This window comes from Centrocercus urophasianus, unplaced genomic scaffold (genome assembly GCF_019232065.1).
Source record: "Centrocercus urophasianus isolate 14NV4802_14NV808 unplaced genomic scaffold, USGS_Curo_1.0 seq_42, whole genome shotgun sequence".
Lineage (NCBI taxonomy): Eukaryota > Metazoa > Chordata > Aves > Galliformes > Phasianidae > Centrocercus > Centrocercus urophasianus.
In genome coordinates this window covers 1,242,533-1,262,150 of record NW_024885000.1, presented here as the reverse complement: position 1 = coordinate 1,262,150, position 19,618 = coordinate 1,242,533, and the positions used below count along the sequence as shown (strand labels likewise).

Sequence of the window (19,618 nt, the reverse complement as noted above, 5' to 3'; positions counted from 1 at the left end):
ATCAGAACACTGCTGCCACTCCATCACCCAGCCCAGGGCCACCCTCTGATTGGGCTTTACTGCTTTGCTGCCCACTTGCTCATTAGGCAGAGGAGTTGGCAGAAATGAGGAATGCTGGACCATTTTTAAAGGAAGGGGACAGAAAATGCCTCTCCAAAAAAATTCTGCGTTCCTCGAGTTGAAATCTTTGTAGCTCCGTATCTGCTTCGTTAGACCAGCAAGGTCTTGGAGATCTTAGGCATGAAGTAAATAGAAGATACCCTGCCATCTCCTCCAGACTATTGGGAGGGGGGGGGGGCTGACGGATCAACACCTCAGGAGAGGGGGAAGGTAGAAAAGGGGAAAAAAACGTAGGAGGATGGGCCTAACAAAGCCAACACAGTGGCAATTAGCTAAGGGAGAAAAACTAATTTACTAAACATGATACTGTAATGCAAGATACTACAATATAATACAGTATAATTGGAATTGAGGATAAGAAGTAAAATAAAATTAGAAAGTCTGTCCAAAACCAAAGGCCTTACTCTAATGAAGGCGAGACAGCCAGGGAGCACACAATGCACAGATGAGCAGTAAAAGGGGAGGTGTCTCGACTTGCAAACAGTTTTATGTTTCCCTCTAAATGGAAAATGGGAACAGAACAGTGAAAATCTTCCAGGAGATGATCTTCTTCTGAGATGCTCTCTGGGAGATGTTATTCTCTTCTGAGAACCAGGTACCTGGAAATATCAGCAGTCCATGGAACAGCAGCCTTAACCTTAACTCCCAGCACACTACATGATATTATGATGTGGAATACCAATAATTTAAATCATAAAACAATGACAAGGGTCCACAGCAAGGAGCAGGAAAGCTGCTGCTCTGAGCCAAGGAAAACAGCAGAGCCTCCAGCAGAAGGTAGCAGCTGTCATAGACACTGCTCATGGAGGGAAGAGCCCTTCTGGCATGGCCACCCTGGCAGCCCAACACTGCCAGCACTGGCTCTCACTGCCTGTTTGCTGCACATCACAAGCCAGCTGCTCTCAGACTCCTTCCCTCACTCCTATACTGCACATCTTCCATGTGCCTGCTGGCCCAGATCCTGCAGATCCTGATGCACCCATGGAGGAACGGGCTTGGCTGTCTGCTCTTCCTGCCTGGGAGGCTCTGCAGGGTCTCAGCAGCCATTCTCAGCCATGGCTGTGTCCAGTGTTACAGGTTCATGCTGGATTGCTGCTGCCATCATACTGATGCTGTTCTCCAGGCTCTGCTGCTCTTCAAGCTAGGGAGAAAAGTCAGAGATAACACTGCCCTCCCAGAAAGTGTGCTCAGGAGGGTTGGCCTTGCCCCAGAGGACAGAGGTGTGAGGGACTGACTGGCAGTGGAGCAGAGCAGCAAAGCAGAGACACAGCTCTGACGGGGAAAGGCTGCTTATGAAGGAACATTCTGCAACCCAAGCAGGGCATCCATGTTCCCCTCCACATGCAAGGCACATGGGAGTTAAGGAGCAAGCAATCTAGGCAGGAGGAGATGCAAAGCAAGAGGCTGAAGTTGGTGAGTGGATGGGGTGTACACAGCAAAGGTGGCAGGAGCAATGCTCAGTGGTACCTGCACTGCAATGTGAGCACCATTGGTGGCTGCCAACATTGCCACCTGCCGATGGCAGAGGGATGTAATGGCTGACTCTTCAGACATGACTGGCCCAGAGGTGACTATGGTAACCTAGGAAAAGTTAAGACACAAGACAATTGTGTCATAAAAGAAAGTGGGATTCCCTCCCAGTAGGCAGTTCTTCTGCAGGGAAGAGGGAAGGCCTTGCTTCTGCCCATACCGGCTGTGTCTCGGTGCCATCAGTGTTGATCACAGTCATGGTGTGCATGTCACCACCCACGAACTCTTCCTCGGGCACTGTGAGGGCACTGTTTTGCATCACCATGCTGACTGCACTGCCCAGGGCCTGCAGGTCTTCCTGTGACAAGCTGATCTGGACAGGACAAAAGCAGATGCTCTCAGCCAGGCTGGCTTCTCAGGAAGCCTTATACAACACCTGATTTTAGCAACAGAAAGGCTAAAATATTCTCTCCTCCCTCACAGAATCATAGAATTGTGCAAGACCTAAGGCACAGAGAAACTGCAAGGACTTTGCCCGGGATCACAGACAGAATCAATGGAGCCCTCACAGATCCCTGGTCCCTCGCTCACCCCCTTCAACAAGACCTCCTTTTCCATTTAGCATCTTCTCTCTGGGCATAGCTCATGCAGGCAGCTCCTCATGCTAACAGGAAACAAACCTCACTCATGGCAGCTGCTTCCTCTGCCCCAAGCCACAGGTTTTCCCAATCAGCAGACAGGCAGCTCGTGCAGGGAAGTATGTGCAAGAAAAGCACTGCTGTTTACAAACTACGGAAAAACAATCTCCAAATCCAGCCTGTGTCAGCAAAGAGTGGGAACTGCTTTCTGACAGCTGTGCAGGAGGCGAGGGCTGGTGGCACAGCACATAAGCCCAGACAAATGCCTGCAAGACCCTGTCCAGCAAGGCAAGTGGTGACCAGAGGCCTGTGATTTACCCTTCACATCAAGGCTGCAGCAGTGGGATAGGACTGTAAGGGGGGAACCATCATGACAGACAGAGCCCCAGGGTCCCAGGGTCTGTTTTATACAGAAAAAAAAAGCCTTTTAGAGAAGACCAAGCTGAGATCTGGCCCCCAAGGGGACATCCTGTTTAGTGGCTTCAGGAAGTGCCTAAAGGGATATAGAAGAAGCTAGGGAGAGGCAGAACCTCACTCAGGTAACTGCTCTCCCTCAAGTGCTGGAGGCTGTTAATGTCCATACCTGCTCTGTCTCATCCTGAGAGATAAGTGAGACCTGTGTAGGCATACCATCATCATATTCCTCCTCATCCTTGTCTTTCTCCATCTCTGATGGGAAAGCAACATGCTGCCTCTTCATGGGGGAGCCTCCTTCAGCAGCAACTAAGTCAGGGAAAGCAAAGAGTGAAATAGGAGAGAGCAGGAAAGTGCATATCTGACCCCGGGTCATTGAAGGGCCAACAGAGAGGAGCAAAAGATCATAAGAACAGCCCAGTGTTAGCCTGGAGAGAAGGACCTTTGCGTCTCCCTGTACTACACAGCTGGATACAGTCCACTCTCAACTGATGACTACAGCTAGGAGGGAGAACTTTGCTCTTGGCTGTGACGTGAATCTGGGCTTTATGAGTGAGGTGGAAGCCACAGCACAGACTCAGGTCTGAAGGACAGCAGAAACACACCCTTGCTCCCTTGCTGCCATCTGTCTCCCCTCTGCCACATGGCATGACACACTGCAGGTGACGTGGAAGTGATTGCTCACCCTCCAGCTGCTGCTGGACTTCTTCGCTCTCCAGTGTAGATCTCTGGCTGTAGGCCTTCCCACAGATGTTGCAGGAGTAGGGCCTGCTGCGTGTGTGCACCACCTGGGGCTTGTAGAGGCTGGAGTACTCTGTGAAGCACTTCCCACAGCCCGGCACAGGGCAGGCGTAGGGCTTCTCCCCTAGGGCAGAGGCCACAGTGCAGAGCTTAACCCACTCGGCCTCATCATGCCCTGCAAAGAGATTCCCTAACAAGAGAGAACAGCTGAAGGCAGACCATCAGAACAATCAGCCCAATAAAGCAGTTCCTATTTCTTTTAATTACCTGGCCACCCTGAACACGATCATTTCAGTCCCAAAGATTTCCCAGCTGCCACACATCATCAGTGCAGGCTGGGGAGGAGCTGTTGGTCTTTTTACCTCCTCCCCTGCTTACCTGTGTGAGTTCTTAGTGGTTCTTGTAATTGGTGATGCTGGTGAAGCTCCTTCCACACCTGGGCTCTGGACAGGCGTAGGGACGCTCGCCTGTGTGTGTTCAGATGTGAGCCCTGAGGATGTGGGAGGTGGTGAAAGAGCGGCCGCAGGACTCAGACGGGCACTTGGAGGGATGCACCCCTGCAGTGACAGTAATGCTGATGGAGCCCTGCCAGAGCGCAGCCCTGTGAGCTCCTACACACCTCCACAGTACGACACCAGTGAGATCTCACATTGGCCCCAACCAAACGTACATTTCCCCCAGTAAAACCGGCACCCTTGTCCCTTTCACTGAGCTGTTAGCAACTGAGTTGAGAGTCCCAAGTGCTGCTTCTACTGCCCAACTACTTCCATCTGAAGACAACTTCAGCTCTGCCTTGCTTCACCCGAGATACAAGAGGCTGAAGCAGTACTTGATCTTGGAAGCCCTTTCAATGGGGAGCTCAGTTCTCTTATGGTGCTCACCTGTGTGCGTCCAGATGTGTTTCTGTAGATTGCCAGAAGCTCTGAAGGCTTTGCTACATGAGTCTTCTGGGCACTTGAATGGTTTCTCACTAACATGTATTTTCATGTGGGTCTTCTGCCCGTACGCTGCCCAGTAAAGAAACCACAACATTAATTTTACAATGAGAAGGAACTAAGATTGCAAGCTGTGTAACAGCTCTCAGATCACGCACACGTCTATCCTGTGCTCACAAAGCTGAAGGGGAAGAAATATCCAAAGAGCCTCACAACACCCCTGACTACTCAGCTTCTTCTTTTAGCTCCTTTAAGCTGTCTGTAATCAGTTCAGTCCTGAGCAGCCCCCCGTATTGCAATTCCTTATCAGAAGGCTGTGCTTACTGTGCTCTGCTGGAAAGAAGGGCTGATAGGTGATTTTGATAAGACTGAAGACAGAATTTTCACACGAGAGAAACTGTTACCTGTTGCAAATGAAGCGACATGCGTATGGCCGGTCACCTGTATGAGAACGTTCATGTACCTGGAAGAGAAAGCATGGGTCCTCCACGGTCCATGACAAAGGGGTTCCAACCTTGGTGATTCTATGACTCTATGGTAAGGAAAACAGCATGTGGAAATCTAGCAGCTGGAGAGAATCTCAAGTTCTCTGCTGGATTTCGTATTGGCCAGTTAACAAACCTCTTTCCTGGGACAAAGCCTCTTCTCAATGATACATTCCCACTTGATTTATTCCAAATTATGGATACTTCTTCCTGGTTCTTCAAGGTTAAAAGCATCTCCTTGAAGTCCTCAGAGAAAAACTCACTGCAGAATGATGCCTCAGTGCCAAAGGGTATCCTGACCTTTCTCTTGAAACACCTGACCTTTTCCAAAGGAGCATTTCCCTCTTCCTTTGTATAGGAACACTCTGATCTGGCACTAGAACATGCGGGCATACTTGGTCTGCACACCATGACTGCATGTTAGCTGCTTTACCTTCAGATGTTGGGCAGTGGTGTAGATGCGACCACAGCCTGCGTACCCACAGCGGTGTGCTTTATGGGCAGCTCGTATCCTCTTCTTGTTGCTGTGCACTTCCTGCTCCTGCAAATGCTGTCGAGCCAATGAGTGGAAATTAATTCAGCCAGCCACCACAGCAGCTGCCATGGAAGCCCATTCAAATTCTTTCTTTCCTTACCATTCATACACAGTCCTTCAGTTGTCCCCACAAAAGTGTGCTTCTACAAACACAGCTTGCACACTTATGGTGCAACACAGATTACAAAGCAGGGCTCTAGAAACCAGCATTTCCCATTCCTAGTTCACATTTCCTACCTTGGAAAACATCTGAGCTGTATCACAGCAGCTCTGCTTTCTCAAATCTGTGCCTGCAGAGTAAAAGGCCCAGCACTCTGTGGGTACTGGCTAGGTGCTGCAGAAGGAATCTGTCACTCTCCAGGCCCTTTTCAGCCACCTGTCAGTGGTGACACCCACAGAAGCCCTGACCAGCTTACCTTCCCAAAGTTGGCTCTACTCTGTGTATTACTTTGTGCACTTCTAATTTGTACATAAGTGCAACTTAAAGGAGACAAATTCCAGGTCAAATGTGAAATACCACAGTCCCTCAGTGCTGCTGGAAGACCATTAAGGAAACAATTGCATCTTCACTTTGTTGGCATACTGCTTTAATGCATTAATGGTCCTGACATCAAAGGCATCATCTTTCTCCTCTTGCCCTGTTTCTGCCTGCACTTCCACGATGGGGCTGTCAGGGAGCACGATGGCAGAATGGCTGTTGGTGGTGGAGCCACCCTCTGGCTGGACAGCCTCTGAAGTGCTGGAATCAAAACCTTCTGCAAGAGAAATAGACAAAATCAAACACAGCAGAGCTGCTGAGTGTAAATCACTCTTCACCTCCCCAGGCTACCTCCAGCCTTGGAAATCTGCAACACTTCAGCAGCTTTTGCCCCAGCTGCCAAGGAAAGAATGGGGAATATTCTTTACCTTTAGGTATGTAGGCCATACCCCTGTCTTCCCAAACTACTGGCTGACCATCTTCAAAAGCTACAAAATCTGAAAGAAGGAGAAAAAAAACTCCAAGCACATGACTGGAAGACTCAGATGGGATGGAGGGGCATTACTTCCTGAGCACTGCAGTGTTCATAGCCAGAGAAGCACACAGGGCAGGGCAGCCTGCTTGTGCTGAAAGTCAACCACAACTGTAGTTTTAAGACACCACCTGAGCCCCCATCCCTGTCCACGTCCAGGTTTTTAATGTTTTGTGAATAATTTTATGGCAGTCTTTGGCTCTTTGAGGTAATGCTCACCTCTTACACCATGTCCCAGATGTACGGCCATGGTGACATGGCTTCCAACAATCTCTACCCTCCCTCCTCAAAACATCTTCCCCCTCAAACATCTAATCCAGGAATAATATATTATCTCATGGTTCACAGAAACTCCTGTCCAACTGCTCCTAGGTAAAACAAAACGTGTTTGGGCTCTGCAGTCAGCAAAACCACAGCACACAGATTACTGGCCTGGCTTGTAGATTTGTTATCTATCAAACTGACAATATGTGTGAGTCCACAGGTGAAATGTCACAAGCTTTGCTTGCTGCACCGGCAAATTTAGCTTCTTGTCACATTGCTAAGAACTCTGCAGGAAACCACGTTCTTTGTCCTTGTTCATTCAGCTGGACAAGAAAACCCTATCTCAGATGGGCTCAAAGCTACAGCACAACTGTGAAGACACAGATGGCTTCAGTCCCACCAGCATCCTTCTAAAGAAAGGTGAATGTATGGTTCTCACCTTTCTGAACTACCACTGGATGGATGTACACTGTGTTTTCGTCTTCAGTTTCAGTGACTTGCTCTTCAATTACCTTTTCACCCGACACAGTTAAAAAGAATGCTATTAGCACTGCCCCCAAAGTCCACACTGCCTAATGAGCTGTCCCCTTCCTTTGTTGCACCTTCTCAAGGAATACAGCCATGCAGAAGGCAGAACTGTCATTTGAATGCTGCTGTTAATCAAGCTTTCCCTCAAACAGCCATAGAAGCACTTATCTCCCCAGAAAAGCTGGATCCTCCCTTTCCTAAGCAGGAGGGTAAAAGGCAAAGAATCTCAGTTATCACTTATTTACAATCACTTGTTTGAAGCAGAAAGAACAACGTGTGCAAAGTACTTTGGCTTTAAAATAGAAAGCAATTACATTCTGCTGGTGAAAACTCAATTGGGAGCTTTTAATGGCACCAGCAGGGCCAAGTTTTCTTCAACTTGGTTGGGGATCAACACTTGAAAAAGTTTTGGCTTGAAAAGATCCAAAGCATTACTTGCTTTGATGAGCTGTGAAGAGTGGACTCTTAAAAATAGTGAAAGTATGACTTATTCTGCAACAATATTTCAGTTACTTAATTATTTGATGCAGAGAGGATGTTGCTCCATCCTCCTCAAACTTAAATTGCTTTCAACTCATGCAGTGTTTGCAGGGAGAAGTCACAAAACCTAGTGGTTTTCAGCTTCACAAATTTAATAAACTTGCAGTGAGTTTACACAGAAAAGTAAGTGAAACAGCAATGACCAGGAGATGGAACTCTTGCAGAGCGCACTCTGTAGGCTGGGAGGTGGCACAGTGCTTGGGAAAAGCAGGTGGTGAAGAAAGGAGCACGCCCTCCAGCACACCCCAGAAAAAGGACAAGAGTTGAATTTGGCACTGATATTGCATTTTAACCAACACTGAGCTCAGCACCCTTTTGAGTGAGAAAAGCTTTATTGGGTCAAACTTCAGTGAGATCAAACATTCTGCTTAGCTTCAGGGGAAGTTTTGGCCACAGAACATACAGGGAACTCCATTTTTCCAGTCTGGACAGAACCTTCATTTTCTACTGCAACAGCTCTCCTATCACCAAAGCTTTATTTCTGAAGCAGAGATGTTTTATTCATGGATGCATCTCCTATGTGAGGAAAGGCTGAGAGACCTGAGGCCTTTCAACCTGGAGAAGGCTGAGAGGTGACCTCAATGTTTGCAAAGATCTGAAGTGCAGAAGTCAGGATAGGGCTGGGCTCTTTGCAGCAACAGGACGAGGGGCAGTGGGCAAAAACTGCAACGCAGAAAGTTCCATACAAATGTGCAAAAGAACTTCTTCACTGGGAGGGCGACGGAGCATTGGAACAGGCTGTGGAGTCATCTTCTCTGCAGACGTTTTGAGACCTGTCTGGATGCTTTCCTGTGCAACCAGCTGTCAGGAACCTCCTTTAGCAGAGAGGTTGGACTCAATCTCCAGAGGCCCCTTCCAACCTCTCTGATTCCTGCACAGTCTTCTGTGCCAATCTAAGTCGGAAGCATCCTATACAAGATCCACGGCGATCTGCACGCCTTATCTCCAACCTCATGGGGTTGTGAAGAGACTTTGAGACCTCACAGCCCAAAGACTCCTTTACCTTTGGCAACCTGCTGCTCGGAGGCTGTTGTCCCATCGCTAAGGGTCACTGCCTGCAAGCTCTCCATCACGGCCTGGCAGCCTCACACACGACCCTCACACACAACGCGCCGCCGCCACAGCCGCTCCCCGCGCAATATCCAGGTTCTGGGGACTCTTTCCGGAAGTTGTAGAGAGGCCGGGTTCAGACACGTGAGCTCTCCCGGCTCCCTTCCGCCACTTCCTGACCTCACTGCCACACCGCGCCACTCCCAGCATGGCGCTGAGGAAAGCTCGCGAGATCTCAGCCGTACTTATAGCGCGCCTGTCGCCCCGCCCCGCCCTCTCCGCCTGAACCGCCGCCATGAGGTGGGTGTCGGAGCGCGGCGTTATCCGTCGCCATCCGCGGCCCGGCCGCCGGGCAGGGTGTGGGTCACCGGGTCCGGTGGCGGGGAAGGGGCGGGCGGTGGGGGAGAGCGCGGATGGAGTTCGGGCCGGGCTGGGTTTCGGTGTTCGGGCCCGGTCCCCGCTCCGCGGCCTGTGTTGGGCCCGCGCCTGAGCCTGTCTTCTGTTTCCCCCCGCAGCAGCAAAGTGTCCCGCGACACGCTGTACGAGGCGGTGAAGGAGGTGCTGCAGGGCAGCAAGACCAAGAAGCGCAAGTACGAGCCCTGCCCTGTGCCCGGCTGAGGCCTCGCGCCCCGTGCGGGGCCTGACCTGGACTCTTCCCTCAGGTTTGTGGAGACGGTGGAGCTGCAGATCAGCCTGAAGAATTACGACCCGCAGAAAGACAAGCGGTTCTCCGGCACCGTCAGGTTCGGCATCCTCTTGCTCACACCCAGCCTTCAGCCCGCGGCCCTCAGCCGAGGGTGGCTTCCCTGCTGCAGGCCGTGCTGCTGAATGCCCCGGGTAGTTCAGACTGTCACCCCCGAGCGGGTGCGGCTGGACGGACCCCCACCCTGGGTCTTAAAACAAGAGGGGAGGTGTGGGGTGCTGCCCCCGCCGCCCTGCCCCAGAGGCAGGTTCTGAGCGTGGAGGAAGATGTGAGGAGCTGCGGTAAGGTATCTGCACGCGGGTCCCTCTGAGCTGCGTGGCATCATTGGCACACCGGGTAATTTGGGCTCTGTCTGCAGGCTGAAGTCGACCCCACGGCCCAAATTCTCTGTCTGCTTGCTGGGGGACCAGCAGCACTGCGATGAGGCCAAAGCGGTGGAAATCCCTCACATGGACATAGAGGCTCTGAAGAAGCTCAACAAAAATAAGAAGCTGGTGAAGAAGCTGGGTGAGCGGGGTGTGGGTTGGTCTCTGGATGCCATGGCTGAGCCTGTGACAGCAGGTTTCCCCATGCTCACATTCCCATGTCAGGATTAGCTGCAGAGAACAGAAAACTGATTACTCTTGAAGAGTAGGATTCTGTCTAGGAGCTACCTAGCAAACCTTAGGGCCTCGTACAGTGTGAAATGCCTGGCAGGGCAGTGCTGTAGGAGTGCAATGATTGCCCTCTTCCAGGAGGAGGGGATACAGGAGAGCTGTTCCATCTCCTTGAGAAGTTGTCTTCCCTCCCTCAGCATGCCATGACTTTCAGGGAAAGAAAGTGCAATAAAGCCAAGTAGAATTAGAGGTGAAACTTGCTCTAATCCTGCCATACTGCAATGAACAGGATGGAGTTGGGTTACTTATAGCAGATAAAACCTTTCCTACAGAATGAAAGTCATTTTGATAAGTATCTTGAGCAGACAAGGAAAGCTTACCATTCAGTCCTTGGAAGCATGGGAGGTTGGAAAACAATGTAGGATATGGTTACTGTAACCTAAGCCTCTCTCAGGTCTGTGGCATCATAGAATCATCATCATGGGAATGGCCTGGGTTGAAAAGGACCACAATGATCACCTTGTTTCAACCCCCTGCTGTGTGCAGGGTCACCAACCACCAAACCAGGCTGTCCAGAGCCACATCCAGCCTGGCCTTGAATGCCTGCAGGGATGGGGCATCCACACTCTTCACATATGAACAGAATACAGAAGGAGAATTCTAGTAGAGCTCCAAGTGTCCGTAATGCAGCTGGATAAATGCTGTGCATTTCAGGGAAGTCCTCTGTGTACAGTTAATGGGATTGCTGCCAGGATGTCAGGCTCTGAGTCCTGGAGGAGTTTGGCCGGTGTGACAAGAATGGCTTATAATGCAGTATGAGGGAAAAGGCAGGGCTTTGGAACGTGGAAATGTTTGCACAGGGGGACGTGCAGCAGTACAGTCTCACCCGAGCTGTTGGTTTCAAGCTCTGGGTTAGAGCTGAGAGCCCTTCCTTACCTCCTTTTGTTCTCACAGCTAAGAAGTACGATGCCTTCCTGGCTTCAGAGTCCTTGATCAAGCAGATTCCTCGAATCCTGGGTCCAGGTCTGAACAAAGCTGGCAAATTCCCTTCTCTCCTCACTCACAATGAGAACCTGGTGGCCAAGGTTGATGAGGTCAAATCTACCATCAAGTTTCAGATGAAGAAGGTAAAGAGCTCAGGGCTTCCAGTTGGCAGCCGCTTACCTGGGGGGCGGTGGGTGATTGGTGTCCCTTGGTTGTGGCTGCGATCCCTGGGCTGGTCTGTAGGTGTCCCCCAGTGTCTTCAGCAGCTCCTGGTGAGGAGCATCCAGCGTTGTGCTGGGCAGCAGAGCAGCGCAGTCACCATTCAGCTAACTGGAAAAGAACAATTGATCTGCGGTTAGAAGAGCTTAGAAAAGCAATGAGGAGATGATGCTGATGTCTGAGCGCTGAGCACAATTGGTGACAATTAACACCTCCAGGAAGTGGGTGACTGCAGGGTGCGGCTCTGGAGCCGGGCGCCCGGGTGGCTTTGTGCTCACTGCTGTGCTTTGGCAGAAGCACATTTGGGACTTGACTCTGCAAGTGAACTTTGCAGCAGCTCTGTGGATGTCTGCGCCTGTCGAGAGATGTCGAGGCAAGCCAGCGCCCTCAAACCAAAATAACCCTGCTCAGGCATTTTAATCTTGTGACAGTGGTCTAGATGTGACTCCTGGGTATTATTCAGAATTAGCAGCTCTGCTAGCTGAGGTGCATCCTCAGACGCCAGCTGATGTGAGCCTGAAGGCACAGCTGGGAGGACGCAGTAAATGCAATAGTTTGCAAATGCTTCAGCATTTAAAGTAACAGAGCTAATGATGTCCTGACGCTTCTCTCGTCAGTTTGCTCGTAAATCCTTTTGTCTTCAGCCCGTGGGGAACATTGACTTAAAAGCTCCTCTGCAAGGCTAGCAGGCAGAGGCTTGGCCCATGTGTATTATGTGCAGAAAGAAAGGGCTGGTGGCTGGTGCCAAAACAAAAAGTGAAGCTGGCGCCATGCGTAGCAGTGAAGTTTGGAGCTGATAGGCTGTGCTGCTGGGTTAGCAGTGTGCAGGAAACATGCCAGCGCTGCCTGGTGAGTCAGGCATGGGATTAGTTACACGAGAGCTCTGCTGCTTCCCTACCAGCTCAGAGCGGCGCTTTGCACGTCCCTCCCAGCTTCCCCAGCTTCAGGAGATGGCTGCTTGCTGCCTTCACTGAGCCACCTTTGCGCTGTGAGGAAGCCAGACCTGTGCCAGCTGTTGCTCAGATTGCACCCAGATGCTGCCAGACATCCATGGGAGCCACGTGCCAGACAGCGAGCTCTGTAGAAGCACTTTGCCATGGATAGGCTGGAGAAGTTAGCTGCAGGGACAGGCCGTGGGGTGGGGATCCCTGGGTGCTCTGGTTCTTCTGTCAGCCCGCCCATAGGTGACCGTGGTGTCCTTGTCCCCAGGTGCTCTGTCTGGCTGTGGCTGTCGGTCACGTGAAGATGACAGAGGATGAACTTGTCTACAACATCCACCTGGCCATCAACTTCCTGGTGTCCTTGCTGAAGAAGAACTGGCAGAACGTGCGTGCTTTGTATATCAAGAGCACCATGGGGAAGCCCCAGCGTCTGTACTAACTGGGTGGCAATAAACTTTTAGGACATCTTACAGCTGTGTGGTTGCATTCCTCCAAAGCTTATTGGGCAAGACTTTCTGAAGAGCTGCTCGCTTCCTTGCAGTGAGGAAGGTTTTAAATGCTGTTAAATTGAAAGAGGCGTGAATTCAGGGGAAGCATCAGCCTTACATTTGCGTTTGAGCTTCCTGAGTCACACAAGCTGATTTCTTGTGAAGTAGACAAGCTTGTCACCCTGCATTCCGAGCAGGAGGGGGGGAACCACTCAGCAGCTAGCGCAAGCAAAATTGGGGTGCTTACCTCAAAACTAAGGAAGGGCTCAGTGCCCAAAACAGCTCCTGCACACAGCAGTCATCTTACAGCCCAGGGCTCCCTTCTACCATCCCAGGAACAGCATCCTGCCAGCTCTCAGGGTGGGGGTTTATGGGGCATTTGCATTTTATAGAGTTCTGCTGCCCTTGAGGTGACCAATGGCTGCAGGAGGGGCTGCACAGCAGCAGCTCATGAAGACTTGATGGGTCTTTCAGCTGGCTCCAATTACATCAGGATTTGGAAGGTGCTGGGGGTAAGAGGGGGGAGTTGCAGCTCAGTGAGGGGTTCGTTGGCTCTGCTTTGCTCTGCAGAGAAGCATGTAGTAGTTGCTGTTCAACTCAATGTTCTGGGCTAAAAGATATGTTGCATCTAATTAATGTATATAAATAAATGCATTGTGTAATGACTGCAGAGCCTATGGAAATCTGTAGGATTTAAGCTGGAAGCAAAGCTCTACGCCCTCAAAAAGAGCTTGTCTGAGCATCTGAAGAACAAAACAATGAAAATAGCTTTGGACCCCGCTGTTAGAAACCTTTTAAAACAAGCAGCAGAGCCAGCTTCTGAAAGATCAACACAACACCAAGAAATTCCATTTAATAATTAAAAAAAGACAATACAAAATGCAAACATTTCTTTTTACAAAGTTCAGATACATTTTTCTTTTTCTCTTTAATCAAGTGCAAATAACTTTATGAACTACATCTTTCTCATCAATCACTTTGCTGGAGATGGTAAAACGGCCTGCTGCAAAAGGCAGATATAAATATTCCAACATGAAAAAAAGAATCCCCTCCCCCCCAAAAAAAAATACACACAACAACCCTTATATTTACGTTCACCTCGTTGAAACATTCAATACATCTGAGAGGTGGCTGATGGTTTTCAGCCCTTCAAACCTTTTCTGAGTCATCTGATGGGTGCAGGTAAGAGAAAGGGCCGCTGCTTTCTGGTGGGCTTTTCTGGGGGATTCTTTGAGGATATTGGGGGGGGGGGGGTGTTGCCACATCTCTGTCCTTTACAGGAGGACACGCAGCCCAGCTCGCCTTCCAGCACAGCCCTGGCGGAGCAGAGGTGCCCGGCTGGGGACGTGTGGCACCCAGGACATCCCCCAGTTCCCAGATCCACCCTCCCAGGCTCAGAGCAGCAGCAGCAGCTCCCAAATTCAATCACAGAGATTCAAAGAGCTCTGCGTTGCACCGGGGCCACCGCAGCGCATTTCTGGGCTGCCTTTTTCTTTTTTTTCTTGTAAATCCGAAAAACCCTTTTGGTGGTCATTGCTCTGCTGTGGCTGCCCCAGAGCGATTCAAAAACACAACAAAAAACCAACCCTCCGAATCCCTACGACGGCTTTTGTGCATCAAAGCAGCTGCTCTCAGACACCAAACCGAGCGACAAACAGCTCAGCCCCCACAGCTGCTTCCAGCCAGGCTGCGAGCCGGGCGGCAGGAGGGAGAAGCCCACAGCTGTGATGAATCAGTGCAGCCTTTTCCAACCCCCCACATCTCGGGGACGCATCCCTGCACATCGGAACCCGGCCCGCCGCCCCAGCAGAGCCCAGTTGTTGGGGTGAGCGAGCAGCACAGATTGAGGGGGGCACGGACCAACCCAGGGCTCTGCCTGGGCCATCAAGGGGATCCATGGAGCAATTTCTCTCCCAGGATGGGAGGAGTGGGCGCAGCGGGACGGAGCAGCACAAGCCAAGGAGCTCAACCAGCCCGAAACCCTACAGCACCGACCCTGCCCAGCATTACAGACAGCCCCAGTGAAGGGGATGGATCCACTGTGAGTGGACAGAAGTGCCTTAATACCCAGTAAAACTCACCCCATCATGGCCAAGCCTCACTTTCCTGCAGAGGAGATGTGCAGCCTTCCACCAAAGCAGGTTGCTACAGGGAAAACATGCAGCAGAAAAGGTTCCAAGGCCAGAAAACACCATTGCATTTGTCACCAGCAGCCCAGGGCTGGGCTTGGTTTGTTGGTCAGTTGTTTTGTTCTTTTTTGTGACAGACACACATTCTCATTTCTCAGGCAGGTATAAATATTGTAGTTTCTAGTAGAAAAAAAAACAAAAAAACACAAACAACTTCCCTCTAAATAATATAAAGAAGACTCAAATGATTGCACTTAATACATATGAAAAAGGTAGAAAGGAGGATATCCTAGTGCACAAACGTTGACTCCTGCTCTTCACAAAGCTTGCTTTCTGTCGACGAGTTACTCTTTGGCAGAGCTTGGAAGGAAGTCTGGTTCCTTGGCACAAATGTCCGCGGGGGGGGAGGGAAGAACGCGCCCGGCTGAAGTCCTCCTTGGTCGCTCCATCTCTCCCATGCAGCCACACGTTGTTCTCCATGCCTTCCTCCAATGCCAGGTGCCAGCACGGCTCTCCAGCAGGACGGCCACCAGTGCCACCGTGCTGTCCCATTCTGTCCTTTCTTTTGTCCTTACTGTGGTTCACTGCGGTTGGTTTCGTTTTCTTCCCCCCCCCTCCAGCCCTCCAGGCTCCTCTGCAAAGCTGTGCTGATAGCTGAGCTCCGTGCGCTGCGCAGAACGCGGCGCCACCTCTGGTGCTGCCCTGGGATGGGGCAGGAGATGTGCCCTGGGGGGGCTGCTGGTGCCTGGATGGCATCAAGGGGCGGGACAGAGCCGGCACAGAGGTGGGAAGGAAACGGACGGGGTGAAGAAGCTGCTGCAGAAGAGAGGAATGGCATTGCTGGGTGAGATCAAGGTGAGACCGGAGCTTTGTGTGGGACGGGAGGCGGCGGTCCTGCCGGAGCCAGGCAGGAGGAAGGAGGAAAATTGAAATAAGAAGAGAGGGAGGAGAAGGTTTCCTTGGTGGCCGGGCGGCCCGGTGTGTCAGGGCGCTATTTGTAGGGCCGCAGGAAGCTGGAGACTTTGGAGCGGAGCAGCTTGATGAAGGAGCGGGGCAGCATCTCCTTGTGCTTCTCCGTGTACTTGAAGTAGTTCTGGGGGTGTGCCAGCACGTCGAAGAACGCTTTGATCAGCTTCTTGTCCTGGAGTTAAGCAAAGCTGATGTCAGCCCCAATACTGGGCCCAGCACACAGCTGCTTCAGCCCCACAACACCCCCAGCACAGCTCCAAACCCGAGTGATGCACCGTGCTCACCCCAGCAGCACCAGGCAGTGGAGCTGATCGGGGCAGTGCTCACCTTGAGGATCTCCTGGTGGTTTTCGGAGGCGTACAGCCTGCCGTCCCGCACGATGTCCTCCACCAGCTGCTCATAGTCCTCTGCAACAGCCAAGTGAGAAACCAGCTCAGGGCATCCTCCCCAAACCCAGAGTCTCAATCTCTGGCACCGAGCTCCCCAGTGTGTGGGAGACTCGACCTGGGCTCCTGGGGGAGCAGAGCAGGCAGCACCAGGCTGGGATGCCGTCGCCCCGTGCTTACCATCATAGGTGACATAGGGGATCTGGAAGCCTCGGGCGCTGTTGGCCTCGCTGGTTTTGAAGTTGATCCAGAGTTTGCGAGAGCGGGCGGTGAAGGCGATGGGTCTCTCGTAGGTCTGGCACGTCTCATAGGTGGTGATGGAAGATGGGGAGGCTGTGGGGGGACAGTGAGGGACTGAGTGATGACCCCCACCTCACTGTGCTGGAATGCTTAAAGGGGACACCAGGGATGGGGCTTGTCTGTGGGCAGTGAGGCTGACCCCCCCAGTCCGTGTTTACTAGCAGGGGCAGTGACATTCCCTCCTTAGAATGGAAACAATTCCTTCCTTCCAAGGTTTTGAGGATTGCTGAAAAGCTTGTAAACGGCCCTCATTCCATGCACATCCCTGCAAAGCAGCAAGGCAGCACAGCAGCAGCACGATGCTGACATCCCTCCAACAACCTTTCCATCGCATAAACCCACCCCACTGCCTCGCAGGGACCGGCCATTCTCCCTTGGCATTCATCAGCTCTGCTCTGCTCTGTCCTCCCCCAGCTCCTCCCGTAAGCACCGCACCATGCTCTGTTACCTACAGTTTTTCCGCATCACCAAGACGTCCCCGCACTCATCCTCAGAGGGCAGGAAGATCTCCGGCACCACGATGAGGATCTTTCTCTTGGGCGGTGGGTTGATGTTCCATGTGCACTCGACGTTGGCAGGGTAATTCCCCGGGTAGTTGGGGGACTCAATGTAACCCGTGTACTCGCCCAGCTCGCCTCCGCACTGCCGATCTGCAAAGCAGGAGAGGGGCAGATGGACTGGGAACTGGTGGTACAGAGAGACAAAAAGCTGGTAGCACAAAGGAGACAGATGGGCTGGAAACTGGTGGCAAAGGACTGGAAAACGTGGCACAGAGGGCACAGAGGGATTGGAAATTGGTGGCATGGAAGGACTGGAAAATACGGCACAGAGGGACTGGAAGCTGGTGGCACAGAGGGCAGAGAGAGACTGGTGGCACAGAGGGACTGGAAACTTGTGGCAGAGAGGGCATAGAAGGATTGGAAGCTGTTGGCTCAGAAGGACTGGAAACTGATGGCACAGAGAGTCAAGAAACTGGTGGCGATGGACTGGAAACTGGTGGCACAGAGGGATGGGAAATTGGTGGCACAGAGAGAAGAAATCGGTGGCATAAAGGATACAAAAGGACTGGAAATGTTATCACAGAGGGACTGGAAAATGTTGGCATGGAGAGACTGGAAACTGGTGGCACAGAGGGATGGGAAACTGGTGTCAAAGGCACTGGGACTGCAGAGCTTTATGGGCTGGTGTGGGTGTCTTTATCAGCACCACTCCATGCACACCCAGCCACACAAAGCACAGCAATGACCGACCGCGCTGTTTTGAGGGACCTGGGGGTGGTTCTGGGGAAGGAGTCCCACTCACACCACATCACACCCACTGCCCACCTACTTTTGCACTGGGACACAGAGGTGGAGCCGTCGAAGTCGGTGGTGGTGTTTCCAGGACAGGCAATGCAGTAGTTCTGCCTGAAGTCAGGCTGGTAGGTGCCCACGGCGCAGCGGATGCAGCGGTGGACGCTGGTGTTGTAGTAGTGCCCGGGTGAGCACTGGACTGGGGGAACAGAGAGCAAACAGAGCTCCGTCACTGCTGGCACAGCCCCAGTGGGTCCCTCCCGCCCTGCACCAAATGGAACAAACCTTTGGTGTCACAGTCCTGGAAGGAGAGGGCTCCCTCGTGCCGGGTTGTCAGCCCCCCGCCGCAGGGGAAGCAGAGCGCCCGCCCCACCTCAGGCTGGTAGGAGCCACGTGGGCACGGCTGGCAGGGCTTGAAGCCGTCGGCGGAATGCTGCCCAGGGGGGCACTGACCTGTGGGCACAGCCATTGCTGGGAACGCAGCCCACAGAGTGCCCCGTGCCCGGCTCCCTGCCCCTCCAGCTGAACAAATGGGATGGAGGTCCTTCTAAATGCTGTTCCCGTGGCCAAACGGGCAATTCCCAGAGGTGCTCAGAGCTTTTGCCTCTTCTAGATGGGGACTGATGGTGGAGCATCGGGGTTGGTGTGTGGATGCCCCCTCCCTGGTCCCCTCTGCTCCCCCCTACCTGTGCAGCCGGTGATGTTGGTGGCTCCCACGGGGCCGAACGCATCGCTGCGGGGACACAGGTCACAGGAGAGCTGCCCTTCCTTCTCCTGGTAGGTGCCAGAGGGGCAGGGGACGCACTGCTCCGTCTGCCCGTGGTAATAGGTTCCCTGCGAGCAGCTAACTGAGAGCCAGGGCTGGAGGTCAGTGGCATGCTGGGGGGCTGTCCCCAACGGGGGGGACACATCAGCTCCCATCCCAGGGCCTTGCACTGCTGCCTTACCACACTTGGTGCCCAGGCGCTGCTGGCCCGGCCCGCAGCTCTCCTGCCGTTCTGGGGCCACGCTCAGCTTCCTTGCCACCTCGTACTCCATCCCAGCAAAGCGCAGCAGGAACCGCTCCTGGTTGATGGATTTCTTCAGGGCTTTGATGGCCGATTTGAGCTTTTTCTCCACTTTCTGTCGCAAGCAGTGCAGGTTGCAGCTGGCTGGGTTTTGAGGGTGGGGGAGCAGAGAAAACAGCGATAAGAGAACAGAGAAACCCAACAGAATTCTCTCCTTGTGCAGAGCGCTGCTGTGGGCTCTGCTGGATGCCCAGCCAGCACCGGATGAGGACCATCCCAGCTCTCCTTGCTGCATGGGGCACCACGGGATGCCACCCAGCCCACCTGTGGTCTCCTCCGGTTTGATCTCCGCCTCGAACTCCAGTGTGATGCGCGTCACCTCCTTGCCGGAGGAGTTTCGAGCCCGGCGGCCCTTCCCCTTCTTGGATGAGTCACACTTGAGGTTGACAAAGGCCACCTGGCAGTCGGAGCAGGGTGCAGCACCGCCTGCACGCAGGGTGACAATCGGCACCTGCCCCTCTGTGGTGGGACGAGCATCCCCCCACCCCTGCTCACCCTGTGCTCCAGCCTTTCCCGCCTCGTCCTGCTTGCTCTTTGCCCGTGGGTGCAGGTGGCACTTGGCATCCTTGATCTTGAAGGAAGCCTTCTGCTTGATTGGGGCAGCGACAGTCTCTAAAAGAAAAGGCGGGTGCTGAACCCGTGGGTGAGGGGCAGCACGGGGTCAGGGGGATGGGTGCCCACAGCCCCTTACCGAGGCACTGCTGGCTGCTGTTGGCTGCTCTGTGCTGGCTGCCCTGACGCAGCACCGGCGTCCCGCAGCTCACCGTGTAGCTGCTGTCGGACTCTGTTGGAAGGAGGTGCAGGTGTCAGTGTG

At 52.7% G+C, this 19,618-nt stretch overlaps 3 protein-coding genes across 4 annotated transcripts in view; 1 reads left to right on the top strand and 2 right to left on the bottom strand.

Annotated features, from left to right (window-relative positions):
• Positions 1-891: 891 nt before the first annotated feature.
• ZNF76 (zinc finger protein 76) lies at positions 892-8,750 on the bottom strand. Its single transcript, XM_042833481.1, is given in 14 exon segments — positions 892-1,261; positions 1,588-1,701; positions 1,811-1,963; positions 2,812-2,951; positions 3,328-3,507; positions 3,762-3,776; positions 3,779-3,940; positions 4,265-4,390; positions 4,706-4,781; positions 5,237-5,353; positions 5,909-6,093; positions 6,245-6,313; positions 7,052-7,162; positions 8,684-8,750. Coding segments are annotated over 14 exon segments (1,620 nt in total). The 3' UTR covers positions 892-1,156.
• Positions 8,751-8,985: 235 nt separating this feature from the next.
• On the top strand, positions 8,986-12,643 carry RPL10A (ribosomal protein L10a). Its single transcript, XM_042833577.1, has 6 exons — positions 8,986-9,030; positions 9,246-9,320; positions 9,393-9,473; positions 9,792-9,940; positions 10,984-11,156; positions 12,442-12,643. The coding sequence occupies exons 1-6, from the start codon at positions 9,026-9,028 to the stop codon at positions 12,610-12,612; spliced, it is 654 nt and encodes a 217-aa protein (XP_042689511.1). The 5' UTR covers positions 8,986-9,025; the 3' UTR covers positions 12,613-12,643.
• Positions 12,644-14,147: 1,504 nt separating this feature from the next.
• SCUBE3 (signal peptide, CUB domain and EGF like domain containing 3) overlaps positions 14,148-19,618 on the bottom strand; it is a 29,580-nt gene continuing 24,109 nt past the window's right edge. For both annotated transcript variants that reach the window (XM_042833585.1, XM_042833586.1), the window contains 11 exons: positions 19,496-19,588; positions 19,300-19,416; positions 19,069-19,230; positions 18,685-18,888; positions 18,424-18,585; positions 18,023-18,190; positions 17,775-17,936; positions 16,898-17,095; positions 16,326-16,478; positions 16,087-16,166; positions 14,148-15,931 (listed from right to left, as the gene is read on the bottom strand). In XM_042833585.1, coding sequence (XP_042689519.1) covers positions 15,782-15,931; positions 16,087-16,166; positions 16,326-16,478; positions 16,898-17,095; positions 17,775-17,936; positions 18,023-18,190; positions 18,424-18,585; positions 18,685-18,888; positions 19,069-19,230; positions 19,300-19,416; positions 19,496-19,588 — 1,649 coding nt within the window. In that variant the 3' untranslated portion in view covers positions 14,148-15,781. The remainder of the gene's footprint in view (positions 15,932-16,086; positions 16,167-16,325; positions 16,479-16,897; positions 17,096-17,774; positions 17,937-18,022; positions 18,191-18,423; positions 18,586-18,684; positions 18,889-19,068; positions 19,231-19,299; positions 19,417-19,495; positions 19,589-19,618) is intronic.